Source organism: Hemicordylus capensis, chromosome 4 (genome assembly GCF_027244095.1).
Source record: "Hemicordylus capensis ecotype Gifberg chromosome 4, rHemCap1.1.pri, whole genome shotgun sequence".
NCBI classification, from domain to species: Eukaryota; Metazoa; Chordata; class Lepidosauria; order Squamata; family Cordylidae; genus Hemicordylus; species Hemicordylus capensis.
In genome coordinates, this window is record NC_069660.1 from 214,894,859 (window position 1) to 214,909,232 (window position 14,374).

General features: G+C 40.1%; 1 protein-coding gene across 15 annotated transcripts in view; it reads left to right on the plus strand.

The window, feature by feature from the left end:
• Positions 1-10,719, plus strand: part of ATXN1 (ataxin 1) — a 360,243-nt gene extending 349,524 nt beyond the window's left edge. For 14 of the 15 annotated variants that reach the window (XM_053246298.1, XM_053246300.1, XM_053246297.1 and 11 more), the window contains one exon: positions 297-10,719. In XM_053246298.1, coding sequence (XP_053102273.1) covers positions 297-827 — 531 coding nt within the window. In that variant the 3' untranslated portion in view covers positions 828-10,719. The remainder of the gene's footprint in view (positions 1-296) is intronic. The other variant, XM_053246310.1, reaches the window with a different exon arrangement.
• Positions 10,720-14,374: the final 3,655 nt, after the last annotated feature.

Sequence of the window (14,374 nt, forward strand, 5' to 3'; positions counted from 1 at the left end):
AGGAGGAGTGCAGATCTGGCACACACACACACCATGCAAGTTCCTTTAAATCAGGAGTGTGATAGAAAGGGGAGAGAACAACTTTGAACTCACACCTCTCCTAGCAACCACCAGCATAGCCATAAAAAGATTCCTCTTGTCCTTGAAAGCTTATGAGCCCAAATTCTTTCTAATGAAGGGACTCCTGGAAGTATATTCAGCAGGCCTTTCCAATTCTGTAATATAAAGAACAAGCAAATGCATACTTTCACATTAATCTCTCCCTCCCTCCCTCTCATTTTCTTTTCCCCTTGCAGGTCAGTGTCGAAGTCTTGGTAGAATATCCCTTTTTTGTATTTGGACAAGGTTGGTCATCCTGCTGCCCTGAGAGAACAAACCAGCTCTTTGATTTGCCATGTTCCAAACTCTCAGTTGGGGATGTCTGCATATCACTTACACTCAAGAATCTGAAGAATGGCTCAATTAAAAAGGGCCAGCCCATGGATTCAGCTAGCATCTTGCTGAAGCACTCTAAGAATGACAGTCTAACTGGTAGTAGACATAGATATGCAGAGCAGGAGAATGGGATTGATCAGGGAAGCGCAAAGACGTCATCTGAGAATGGTGAACTGAAGTTTCCAGACAAAATAGGATTGCCTGCAACATCTCTGCTCACCAAAACAGAACCCAGCAAGCCCACGGCAACTAGGAAGAGGAGGTGGTCAGCCCCTGAAACGCGGAAACTAGAGAAGTCAGAAGAGGAGCCACCGTTGACTCTTCCCAAACCTTCATTTATTCCTCAGGAGGTTAAGATTTGCATTGAAGGGCGATCTAATGTAGGCAAGTGAAGTCTGTTTAGGGAAAGGAAATTAGGCTATCCCTTGTCATTTTTATCCAGATTACTGTACTGTAGGCTAAAATAACCCAGTATTTACATGTTATCGTCTTATTTTAGGTTTATGTTATAACCTTGTTGTTATAGTTGCAGCTGATATTATGCAGGAGACTGGTGCATACTCCCCACCCACCCACCCACACAAGTGTTTGTCAGTGATTATTTTTATTGAGAGCTCTAGAAAGGGGCAGTATCTGCTTCATCCCCATCCTTCATGGAAGCAAATGTTGTTGTCATAGCTCCTATTTTCCAGCACTTCAAGCAGAACAAGCCTCCACTGTCTCTAGCAAGGTGATGGGAAGGGAACGGTAGAGACAAACACTATTGCCTGGATGAGGGAGCAGGATGAGACGAGGAGCTCCATACCTATGTGCTTTGGGGGGTCTCTTGATTAGCAGCTGCTGGGAGTCCAACCCAGAGACAGTGACTGAGAAGCAAACAGTCTCTGAGGCTTTGCAGAATCATGCCACCTTTGATTTCCTGGTTTGCCACATATTGTTCCACTTCCCCCCCCCCCTCTACAATGGGGATCTAACTGCACTATTAAAAAAAATATATTCTCAGAGACTGCCACACAGATATTTCCTTTCCACTGGCTAGTGCAATTACATAGCAAGGGTGTAGCAGCTGTTTGTTGCTTTGCTGACACTGGCGATTTCTTTTAAAGTAGGACATTGTTGCCATAGGCCTAGCAAGCTTCATACTGGGGGGAGCCTTCCCTACCCCGAATGCACTCTTTGTTTCTTCTGTACAGCGTTAGAGTACTGAGTTTTGCCACTGACATTTGCTTCCACGAGGTAGAGATACACTGCCCCTTTGGGAGAGTGAACATAAAGTCATTTGTATTTAGGTTGCAAATCTTTGTCTTTAACTCTAGTACTGTTTCTAGTTCCTGACTATGGACAACTAGTGCCACTTTTTTTTTTTTTCAAATTTCAGTGTGACACAAGAAAGTGGATGTTGAAGATGAACATAGAATGTCTTTCAGCACTTAAAATGCTGTTCACACGTTTGTTGCCGAGCATCCTGGCCTCACACTCAGCAAGTACTGTATCTCACTTTAATCTCTTTGATGAGAGAAAAACAACACAAAAAAAGAAAAGACAGAAAATTAATCTCTTCAACACTGTTAACTACATGCAAACCATGTAGAGTTTTTCACAAGCAAGATGTTGAACGTTTTTCATGTGGTTTCAAAGGGATGAATGTGAATTATGAACTGGTATGTGACAGTCATTGTCCATAAGGACTACTTAATAGGAGGCACTTTTAAAACTTTAATGCTTGAGAAAGAGTTAAAGGCATATGTGAGCTGACAGATAATAAACGAATAAGAGAGAGGATAAAGAGAAGAGAAGAAAAAGAATCATTATTGTCCAGTGTTTTTGAAAAAGATGGACTTTAAAGAATCTTGCAATTTGCACATCTTGAGTTTATCATTTGTGTGGTATTCCTGCAGTTTTTACCTAATAATTTTTGGGGACGGGAGAGGGACTGAAAAAGCTTATACAAATGTAGCAATTACTAACCTGCCTAAACACTAGGCAATTTGTATAGGGTTAGGTTTCCTTTCAACCTTTTAATTTTCTTTCTACCATATCTGTCACCCTGACCCAGGACAGATTCTGAGAATTTATCTTCAGATTCTCTGAGTTTTCCATAAGAGACATTTTGACACAGAAGCAATTTTTTTTTTAAATCCATGGTGGTTTTATTATTGTGAATATTACTCTATGTTACTTTGAAGAATTTCTTTTCCAGTAGTAGTACAATCTAGATGTCAAAGTTTGGTACAAAACAGGACAATGGGTAGAAGGTTTACCCAGTTGAGCTCTTTTTGTTATTGTTGCTGTTATTACTGTTCCCAGAAATCTGAAACAAATTTAAAATTGGATCTAGAGATCCTAACTCCTGCTGCTTCTGTGGCTTCCATCTTGAAACCATTTGTTCCCAGCAAGTAGCCACCTTAAATTCCTCGTGACTACTTACAGATGAGGGGTTTAGGGATATCAGCCTGTGAAATATTCACATTAATCAATACCTAGCTTTAAGCCCAGTTAATAGAAATAATGCATTGATTCCTGAGACTTTTAGATTAGAACCTCCTGATGAACTACAATGGGCATTTTCACACCTGAGGCTTAATTTGGGTTCTCCTTGAATTGGTCTGTAATGTGAATCTAGAATCCATAGCATGGTCTATCCCATGTTAACAATGTTCACATATGGTACAAATAGTGCAAGAGAAGCTCAAAGATGCTTTTAGTGTCGTGTGTGAAAATGGCGTAAGGCTTGTTAACCACAGCGCTTGCTCCAGCTTCTCAGGGTTGGGTAGGCATGGATTATCTTCTCTCACATGCAGTTATTTTTTGGTGCAATCCAAACCCTGGGCAAGTAAGGCAGAGGGTGCTGGGGGTCAGCCAGCTGGGGCACTGGCTGAGGCCCCAGGGCTATCAAAGGACCCATGGCCCTGATGACAAAAGATGGTGGCTGCCAGTGCACGTGCTAGGAAGCACTCCCAAGTTGCTACCACTACCCAAGGTAGGTCTGCCCCAGGCCCTTGTGGAAGCAGTGGCAGTAGCTCAGGGCAACATTTGGAAGCTGTGCCCTTAGCTGCCATCTTCTTTTCCCTCTAGTGCAGTGCACCCCCTCCTGTTACTGTGTTCAATGACACAATGACAGGGACGAAGGCATTGCATTCTAAGTGGCAGGGTGGGGGGGGGGGATCTGGTAGTCACTAGTGCAGTTGTGTCCACCCACTGCCACACCAGATGCCCTGCAAAGGCACCTGGCTGAGATTGCCCAAGAACCTGGCACTGGAGGGCAGGGCACATGGCCTGTGTAACCAGAGGGGACTTCCCATGATTTCTTTTCCATGATCATTCCACTTGCCTTAGCAGAGCCACTGTCCACAAAGTGGCCTTGTCCAGGGAATGAATGAAGCCAAAATGGACACCTTCACACATCCCTGCTACTAGGGGTGAAGGACAAGCTGCTATTGTGCAAGCGACCTTAGTCTTGGTTCAACTAGTGTTCAACTGAGAGACTTTTATGGAATAGGAGTTCATCGCTCTTGATCAAGACTTTGACCCTGAATGTGGTTCTGTTGGTTGCATTGGCACTCTGAATGTGAGGCCTTTTCAGATCAAGGATCTGAATTCCGAAAAGGACCTAAAATGGACAAATTCCTCCAAAGGTTCATTCTTCCCTCCACTTGTCTATACAATACTTTAAAAATAATAATAATAACTCCCACCTCTACATTTACCCCCTCATCAACTTTTATGTCTCTTTGTTACTTGAACCTTAGCTCACACCAGAACTAATCATTTTTGTACCATTTTCTGGGGTGCACCAAAAACATTTTAAGTTTTAAAATAGCTTGAATCTGTCTTGAATTTTTATTATAACCTCTCAGTAATTTACCAAATAGCTGAGCAGGTTCCTCCTCATAATCACACTGCTTTTTTAGTGCTGTAATCCCCCCGCCCCAACACTTCTGCTCGGAGAACTTGCTTAATCTTCCATAAACTCTGCTCAGGGCACTTTCAATTTATTGTTTATTGGAGTTTTGTTTTGGCTTTTTGTTTTGTTTTTGATTTAACCTCTGATGGCAAGAGGAATAGAAAGTTGTGGGGCAGAATGACCTGTTTCATTCTCATTAGTACCACTATTCTCATCATACACACGTGTACTCAGAGAGCATCACACATATAAGGAAGCAGGGATGATGAAACTGACTGCATCTATAGAACTAACACTAACATGTTCAATAATAATTAATAAATAAATAAATAAATAATAAAAAGGTTGGAGCAATAGGAATGTATTTGTTCCCTGCTTGCATTGCAGATTTAGCCTCCGGCAATTGTTTCCTTCTAAGCATTTTTCTTTTTTGTTTTGTGTTTGCTTTTTTAGCATGTGCAATATTTTATGTGCCAACGTAGACTAACCTACATGGTGAAAGCTAGACTCTCCCCCACCGCAATCACCACCTTTGTTTATTTTATCTAGGGCCTTGTGTCCCCCTTGTTCCATGGAAGGGACAAAATCTCTCTTGATGCCGACAGGGTGTGGCAGACATGGAGCAAGGGCTCTTGGGAGCTCTTCTTCTACCCCGCCTGGCCTCTACAGTTGAATAACAAAAAGCAGAAAGCAGACCTCCCAAAATTCAGGCAGAGCAAAAGAAATAATATTAGCTCCAGGGATTTTAAAGATGGAGAAGTTTGGTCGGGGGGAGAGAGATTCTGTGAATATGAGTGATCGATGTCATTCATGCACACTCTTACCTAAGTGCAAGCAGTCTTATGCTACATTACTGGTGTCATAGTCTCTCTTTCTTATGCCTGTATCTGTTACTGAATCCCACCCTGTGCTGAAATGATGAGTAAAATTCAGCCTCCTGTGTCTCTTAAACACCTATGATTTATCCTTTCCAGAGAGTTGAATGTTCCCTCTGTGAAAGAAAAGCTCACTTTAAGTTGTGGCCACTTTCTGTTGGGTGAATACTTTGCTGATGCTCTTGGAGCATCCGAGTTATGCACTTACTGCCAATTTGCAGTTCAGTTCTGTGACCCTTTTATCCCCCACTTTCCCCATTTCCCTCAATGGCTCAAGGTGAATTCTGGACATGTTGATGTCCACAGTGGGAGGTGGGTCCTTTGTCCTCATCATCAACTGGATTAGGATTCAAGTCTTGGGCTCCTAAGTGCCTTAGTTTCTTTTGGAAAAGGCACCTAATTTCACCTGAAATGTTTTGACCCCATTCATATTCCTGGAACTGCTCCTGTAAACTCTGGTTCACAGAATCACTCCCTTCCCACTTCTTTCTCATGGACTAAATAGCAATTGACGGACATTGAGAATATGTTTAGAATAATTTCATTGTAAGAGGCCTCTGCATAGTGTCTACATGGCAATATTAACTGACACCAGTCTTTTCCACCCCACCCCCCTGCCTTTGTTTTTGTACCAGACTTGTTTAGTTTACAATGAAACTCATACAATCACCAATAAAATTAGTCAGGGCAAAGAAAAAGAAAAAACCAGAACCTCTTTATAGGAATTTCTAAATAAATATATCTATATCTATATCTATATCTCTATATCTATATATAAATGACTGTTCCTTATAGTGTTTAACTTAGGCATCATTTCAGTTTGTCTGGGCCACATCATGGGGGTTTCGGAGCGTGATGTCACTTACCTTGTATCCTGTAAGTTAAACCTGGACTGTTTAATGTTGTTTTTTAATTCCCATCCATCAGTCTTTTTTCTCTCCCATCCCTTTCCCCCTTTTTGGAAAAATGCATGTTTCCTAACTTCTTTAAAATCAAGTCTGGTGTCACTGTTAAATTGGGGGGGGGGGGGGTTTGAGCCAGGAAGTGACATCACTACTCTTGTTTCCCTAAATCAAGGAACATTTAGAAACCTTTCACACCTCTTACTCAGGGATGGGGCTGGCATATGTGTGGTACACTGATGTGACCAGAAGGAGCACTTTTACTGCTCTGGAGTAGGGATGTTCAATTCCAAGGAGACGTTTGGATTTCCTGCAGGGTCATGGATTAACTTCCCAAATTTATGATATAAATTGCAATACAAAAAAGCAGATCCAGCGTGACCTGTAACTTTTGGTTGTGGTGACATTTGCTCTGTGCACAGTGGCTTCTTTTATTTTGATACGTTGCCAAGCAATGGAAAACAAAACAAAGTAATGATATTGTTTTAGTAGGAAATGGTGTTTCTTCTTATTTTCAGATGTGGGTTCCGAAACTTTATTACTATTTTTTTTTAATGATGCCATATACAGGCCACAGTGTTGCAAAGCCTTACACCTTTGGGGCTCAATCCTGCAAGGGAGTAATCATGATTCTCCTGAAATAATAGGGTCTAGCTGTGCTTAAAAAATGTGTGCTTTGCTGGATCAGAGCTTCACATTGGGCAGCCCCTTCAAAAACTATGGCATGGGCCCATTGAAGGCCTACTTGTGTGTGTTTCTCTTTGCAGCATTGGGGCTATAATCACTTTGGGTGCTTTCATGCAATTGATCTTTAAGGTGTTGCCACGCTTTGTAAATTTGGTGTTGGGTGTCTGTGGCTTCTACCATTTTCATGGACGCATCAGTTCTAATGGCAACACTAAACAGCATCATGGTCATTGGCACTTCAGAACACATCAAGAAAAGTGCAGATCTGGGGCAATGTGGGTTTTATCCATAAAGACTCCGGTGGCTTTGAGAATGCAACCAAGGCAGCAGTAAGAGTGCCAGGTTGCAAAGGATATGTGAATGCGACTGAAAGTACAGCAATTGCAGAATGAAAGCATCCTTAGGACCATATTCTAAACCTGAGTTACACATTAGTGTCTGTCTGGATTAACACTATTGGCTTAGAGGCTTTGTTCCATGGGTTGGAATCCAAGTGTCCTTCCGCATGTGGAGGTGTCTTCTGCTCACGGAAGGGCTGTTTTTATTCAGCAGAAGCATGTGAATTGCTACAGAACATACCTATTATAGTCCTGTGCAGACTCTTCCACGAACATTGGTGTAAATGTTTGTGGAACAGCACTAGTGGCCATTTTTCTTCTGCTCTTTGGATCCAACCCTTTATTTTCCTCCAGATAAAAAGAAATTAGGCCCTTTTTGTGTCACATCTCCTCTGATCTGCATTCTCTTTCCCCCATCACCACAGAATAACCGTGTTGTTCAGATACTGCGGTGGTGTGAAAACAAAGGGAAATAGTTCTGTTTGTCTGTTTTAAGCGGAATGTGGCTAGTGCTTTGCTTTTGTGTGTGTTATATAACCCAAAATTCCTGAAAAATAAGAGAAATAACGTGCCCCAAATTGTGACTGTTGTCTATGAGAGCACAGGAATATTCTGTTGATTTCCTTTGTAGTTTCCAAGAGCAGTATTGTGTTTGGTTTTTTGTTGTTGTTGATAGGGAAATTCCAAACAAGTTGCACACTTCTACTCCAGAGTTCAATTTCTTTTACATAGACGACCTCGCTTCAGACGTGTTACCTTACTGATAGGATCTTTACTTGTAGCACTATAACTTGTGGGAATATTTTTTTATGTGAACCTAATTTGATGAGAAGCTTAAAAAAAACTTTTTTGAAGCACTCACATTGAGAGGAGTACAGGTAATGTTTTTTAAAAAATTGCACAAAAGAAACATGAATGTTAGAATGATTCATTCAGTGTTTGAAAAGAGATGGATATGTTGAAATCGTGTGTTGTTTGTAAAAATGAAATAAAGTACAAAAGCCGAGAAAGGGTGAAAGTTACATGTTTTTTGTATATAGAAAACTCGCACGTCTAGATGATCCGATTGTATTGGCTCTGGCTGGAAAGAATAGCTGATTAACAGGTTTTTCAAGGACAACCATACTTATTTTGTATTCTTATGACGTGAAAACCATTGTTGGGCAGGGGAGAATGATTCACCTTTGACTACTGTTTATCCCTGTTTAATTAAGGTTCTGATCTTGATTGGGATGTCTTTACACCTTCTCGGAATGATGCTCTACATATTCTGCACTTCCTGTTCTTTGAAAAAAAAAATCCAAAGAATTTAATACTGAACAAGGAGTGTTTATTAGAAGGGATACTAGCAACAGTGACCAATAAAGGATAAGTAGCAAAAGAACATTGTTTTGCAATTCCACACCTCATAAAACACAAAAACCTCTCATTTATGTGTTGAGGTGTAGATTATGTGTGGACATAATTTATTTTAGAAGTAGTCCAGAGAGTTTGAAAAAGTGATTTTTCATCTGGTTTGGAAATGTATATTTCTGGCACACCAAAAATGAAGGGAACAAGAAAAAAAACAAAAATCAGGCAACAAGACACCTTTAAGATGAGGGTGGGAGTGGGGGTCTGGCTGACATTTGAATCCTTCTCCCTTGCAACCTGTAGAAATAATCCAAGTTTCAGTTCTGGGATTTAATATGGATGGGATGTAATTTCTGTGTTAAAATGACCCTTCCAGATGGAGAAAGATGGCCTCTCATACAATAAAATGAAGTGAATTTGGTCAACGAGTAATGTTTCTACGATAGGGATTGCAAGAACTCTGTTTTTCTCATTGTTATTGGAAAGGACATGAGTCTTCCACTGAGAATTTATCAGAGGCTTCATCCAAGGTTGTTTTTGTTTGTTTGTTCATTTTCTTTTGCTTGATTAAAGCTCTTGTTCCCTTTTCCTCAGCCATACAATAGGCAGCCATTGGAGGTGTTATCTGCAATACGTAACTGATTGGTGCTGGAACTGCTGTATGATGATAATATTGCAAGTCAGCTCTGTTGAGGCCTATGAGACACTAGAGGCCCAATTCATAGGCACATGCCACTTTCAAAGATACCACTTTGCCAACAACATTGTGTGTTTGGAGTGTGATTAGGAAATTGTTGTAAAGCCACTAAAAGCTTGGCACAAGAAATGCTTGATGAATTCAGCCCTGAACACCAAATTGCATAGGACCATCCTTTAGTTTTGTGTAGTTATAAATCTGTATTTGGAGCTATTAGAGGTAGACAAATTTACACCTGCTGAAGAGCTGTCCACCAAGAGAGTTTTCTGAAAATGTAAAGCTTTCCAGTGTACATATGTGCAACTCCTCTTGATGTTACAGATATCTCTGTAACTGAGGGGACAATTAATTTTTAAAATGACTACCAATAGATCTCCACCAAAAGCCAAAGGAGAGGCACAGTATGTTCAAATACTTATTGTCCAGACAAATGATACAATTCAAACACATGTTGAGCATTTAAGGTCACATGGTTGGTAGAAGTTATGTATTTTATTTGAAAATTAGAATATATATTTTAAAATCTGTGTACTCTTGATTACACAGTTTGGATTCACTTGCAAAGTGATCTGCATCTATTTAAGTTTATGCCTAGAAGTAAACGCAACTGCATTTGAAATGCCTCAAAATTGTTTTGGGTTTTTTTGTCTGAACAATAAATGTTTGCATTTACTTAGCTGATCAATAGTTCTCTTCATGTTTTCTATTTGTAATCTTCAGGCCTGCAAAACTCATTACTCCATTAAGATAGAAAACTTAACCTGGGACAATTCATTGGCTAAAAATGTCAATTTAAAACAAACAAAAAAATGCTGGGAAATACTATCCTTTTGGTTGCATTTAAATAAGGAACTTCCAGATCCTTGCATTCAGTTTGGTTCTAATTTTGTCAATATTTTAAGCATTCAGTAAGTTCTTAAGGAAAACTTCACAAAGTCAATAGATGACTCATGCTGGGTTTTTCCCTCCCAGCTCAAGTAGTTGAAAACTACACTTTCAGTGTTCTGCCTAGTGTTGGCCTAGGAAAAGGGGTATCATAGCTTTATGCTGAGGTCGTATTGGGCTGACATGGCCAGTACAAAGGAGAAATAGGGAGGGAATAATGTTTTGCACCTTATAGAAAAGAGGAGGAAATTTTAAGTGCATACAGACATAGGTAAGAGCTTTTATTGTGACAGGAGAACTTTTTCCATATGCGTGCATACTCTCTGTAATTCCAGTGTAAAATATTGTACTTGCACTAGCTTTTTTAAAACAAATATTAAAAAAAATGGAAGAATTCATATTCTATTTTCTAATCGTGGTGTGTCTATTTGTAGGATACACTCGCGTCTGTTTATTGAATTTTATGGTCCCTTTCTTTGATGGTGCTTGCAGGTTTTCTAGGTAGAAATTATTTCATTATTATAATAAAACAATGTTTGATTCAAAATTTGAACAAAATTGTTTTAAAGAAATTGTCTGTATACCAGTACAAGTTTATTGTTTCAGTATACTCGTACTAATAAAATAACAGTGCCAATTGCAACTTGGTGTCCTTGGTTGTGTGTGAATTAAGGAGGAGGCGGGAAGCAGTTTCTCTTTGAAACAGCAGTTTGTCCATATGAATGTTTTCCTTTTGAGGGTTATCTTCATGACAAGAAGGGATTTGTTTATTTACACAATAACAAAATATATTTATTTTATCCATAATAAACTATACACAGAGACTCATTCATTCATGCATATGGCATACACTAGCCATGCAGTCAAGGCAAAGCTGTTCCACATAGAACATCACAGCTCACTTGTGCCATCCATTTCCCCCCGTGTTCAGAAGAAGGGAGAAAAGTAGGTACATTAGTTATATTGTCCATGCAAAGTACATGTATGGCTGTATATTCTGAATGAACTCATTCCTTGGCATCATCTTTATTGGCTAGTTGGGATGATGCTGCCCAACCAGCTGCCCAATCATGAGAAGGGGCATGTGTGCATATATCTCACACACCGTTCTATCTTTAGCTGGTCATGTGCAGGTGGACCATCAGAATCACCCCAACCATGCAGATAAAATACTGACCTCACAATTAGGGCTAATTCAGATGTCCTGCAACCCATGTGACTGTGGGGATGAAATGGTACACCAAGTATGGGGGTAAATGTGCATGAATTTCCCCCATGCTTGGTCACATAATTGGGCAGCCATTTAGACAGTATTGTCCAGACTGGCCCTATGTGTTGTTTTCATGCATCGTTACAAATAGCTTCAAAATGTTGTAGTCAGCTTTATAATACTTGGACATTTTATCTGGTGTGTGTGGCTTCAGTTACTAGAGCCAAACTGTATCTTCAGGACTTGTCTTCATAAAATGAAGGAAATTTTAATGTCAGCATGGAAATGAGAAGAGGATGCAAAGATCGTTAAGACATATTGCTTGATTGCCTTGAGGATGCTTATATCTTTAATGTATCATTGCAATAGTGGCAATGCAAAAATTCTTTTTTTCAGCCTACTTTTCTACTACTCTGTTGCCTGTCTACTTTTATTTTTATAGTTTGGTTGTAATTTTAAAAACTTTTTAAATGTTGTTTTATTATGATTTACTATTTGTGAGCTGCTCCAAGCAGCATTGTGCTGCATGAGCAAGATATTAAATAAATCCAAAGCTCAAGGCAGGATAAAATATTTGCAGCCAATCCTTTCTGTACACTGTGGATATACAGTTGCCCGGAGTTGGAGACTTGCCAGAGTTGCCCTCCTCAGTGGCCAGGTGAAGCTCAGAAAGGAATCAAATCATTGGTCCACATGGTTCTTCTGTCTAGACACAGAGAAGATGGTTCCCTAGCCTGTGCCAAGGCAATTGCAGGTTCAGCCGTGTTCTGGAGCAGGCAGGGGTACAAGCAGCAGTGGCAACAACAAAAAACCTCCATTTCTCTAGCAGTAACAGCCACCTACCTACATTAATGAAGCAGCTAAGCATGGCTCCCTCACAGCTACAGTAGCATATGAACTGGCCTGTAAAAAATTCTCTGTTGGGCACTAGGCTACTATTTATTCATAAGCATTGTGGTCTGAAGATGCCCTCAGGCCTCATCTCTGTCCTCCTTCTACTGGTCTTACATCAAATAACTTCCTCACAGCCAATGCAGGGCTTCTGGATTTTTAATGCTTACGTGTGAGAAGTTTGGCAGGTGCCGTTTCTCCTGTCAATTCAACACTTGTTACTTTAAACACACACAGACACACTTTACACATTTATGCCTTATTTGTAGACATTCTGACTGCATCGGGAGAGGCATGGTTGAGAGTTGAGTGTACAGTTGAGTTGTCATGCTTTGCATATAGAAGGTCCTGGGATCAATCTTGGGTATGTCCAGGTAAGGTGAGGAAAGAGACAGCTCCCTGTCTGAAACCCTGAAGAGCTTCTGTCAGTCAATGCAGACAATACAGTCATTATGTATTCAGTCAGGCAATACAGTCATAAATGCAGACAACAGAGGGACCAATAGAGCTAGAGGGACAATAAAACTAGAGGGACCAATACTCTGGTATAAGGCAGCTTTCTATGTTTCTATGACCAGTATTATTTATTATGATTTATTTATTTACACAGTCAGACAGGTGTTATTGACTGGTTTGTTTTATCCAGACATCAAGTCCTTCCCAAGGACCTGGGATGCCAGAATTTTATTGTCAATGTTGTTGCTGTCATTATAGATATCGTCACAGAATATAGGCTGTTCCCAGTAAAGTTGCTTTTTGTAATTGGCTGGTGGTGATTTCTGTGGCCCCTATGGTGTTGAGGTGCTCTTCAAGGTCTTTTGGAAATGCACCCAGGGCGCCAATGACCACTGGGATTATTTGGGTCTTTTTCTGCCACAGCCTTTCAATTTCAATTTGTTGATCTTTGTATTTTGTTATTTTTTCTATTTCTTTTTCTTCTATTCTGCTATCCCCTGGTATTGCTATGTCGGTTATTTTAACTTGTTTTTCTTTCTTCTCGACTACAGTTATATCTGGTGTATTGTGTGGCAGATGTTTGTCTCTTTGTAGTCGGAAGTCCCATAATATTTTTACATCTTCATTTTCTTCAACTTTTTCAATTTTATGGTCCCACCAATTTTTGGCTACAGGTAGCTTGTATTTTTTGTAGATGTTCCAGTGTATCATCCCTGCTACTTTGTCATGCCTTTGTTTGTAGTCAGTCTGTGCGATCTTTTTACAACAGCTGATTAGGTGGTCCACGGTTTCATCTGCTTCTTTACAAAGGCGGCACTTGCTGTTTGTTGTTGACTTTTCTACTCTTGCTCTTATTGCATTTGTTCTTAGTGCCTGTTCTTGTGCCACCAATATTAAACCCTCTGTTTTTTTCTTCAAGTTGCCATTCTTAAGCCATTGCCAGGTCTTGGTGATGTTTGATTTTCCAGTTATATTGCGCAAATACTGACCATGCAGGGGCTTGTTTTTCCCTTTTTCTGCTGGGTTCTTGACTTGTTCTTTCTTGTAGGCCTGCTTTCTTTCATTGGTGTTGAATAGTTTCTCCTTATTGACCATTTGAAGTGCGTCTTCTTCACTGTCCTTGATGTATTCTTCAAGGCTTCTTTTCTCCTCCTCTACTGTTTGATGGACTTGCAGCATTCCTCTTCCACTTGAGCTGCGAGGGAGCTATAGCCAACCTACATCACTGCGGGGGTGCAGAGCATGATTGATGGTCATGATTTTCCTGGTCTTACGATCTAGCGTCTCTAGCTCTGCCTGGGTCCAGTCTATTATTCCTGCAGTCTATCTGATAACAGGTATAGCCCAGGTGTTTATGGCTTGTATGGTGTTCCCGCCATTGAGTTTGGACTTGAGGATTTTTCTAACTCTCCTAATGTATTCACTTCCAATTTTTCTTTTAACTTCAGTGTGTGCAATGTTATCAGCCTGGAGAATGCCCAAGTATTTGTAAGGTTCTTTCTCTTCCAGGTTCTTGATCTTGCTTCCATTGGGCAGTTCTATTCCTTCTGTTTTTTCTTATTTTCACTCTGTTCATTATTAATGCAGTACACTTGTCTAGTCCAAATTCCATTGCTATATCGCTACTGAATATACAGACAGTGTTTAGCAGTGATTTGATTTCTGACTGGGACTTTCCATACAACTTCAGATCGTCCATGTACAGCAGATGGTTGATTTTATTTGATGTTTTAGATGTTTG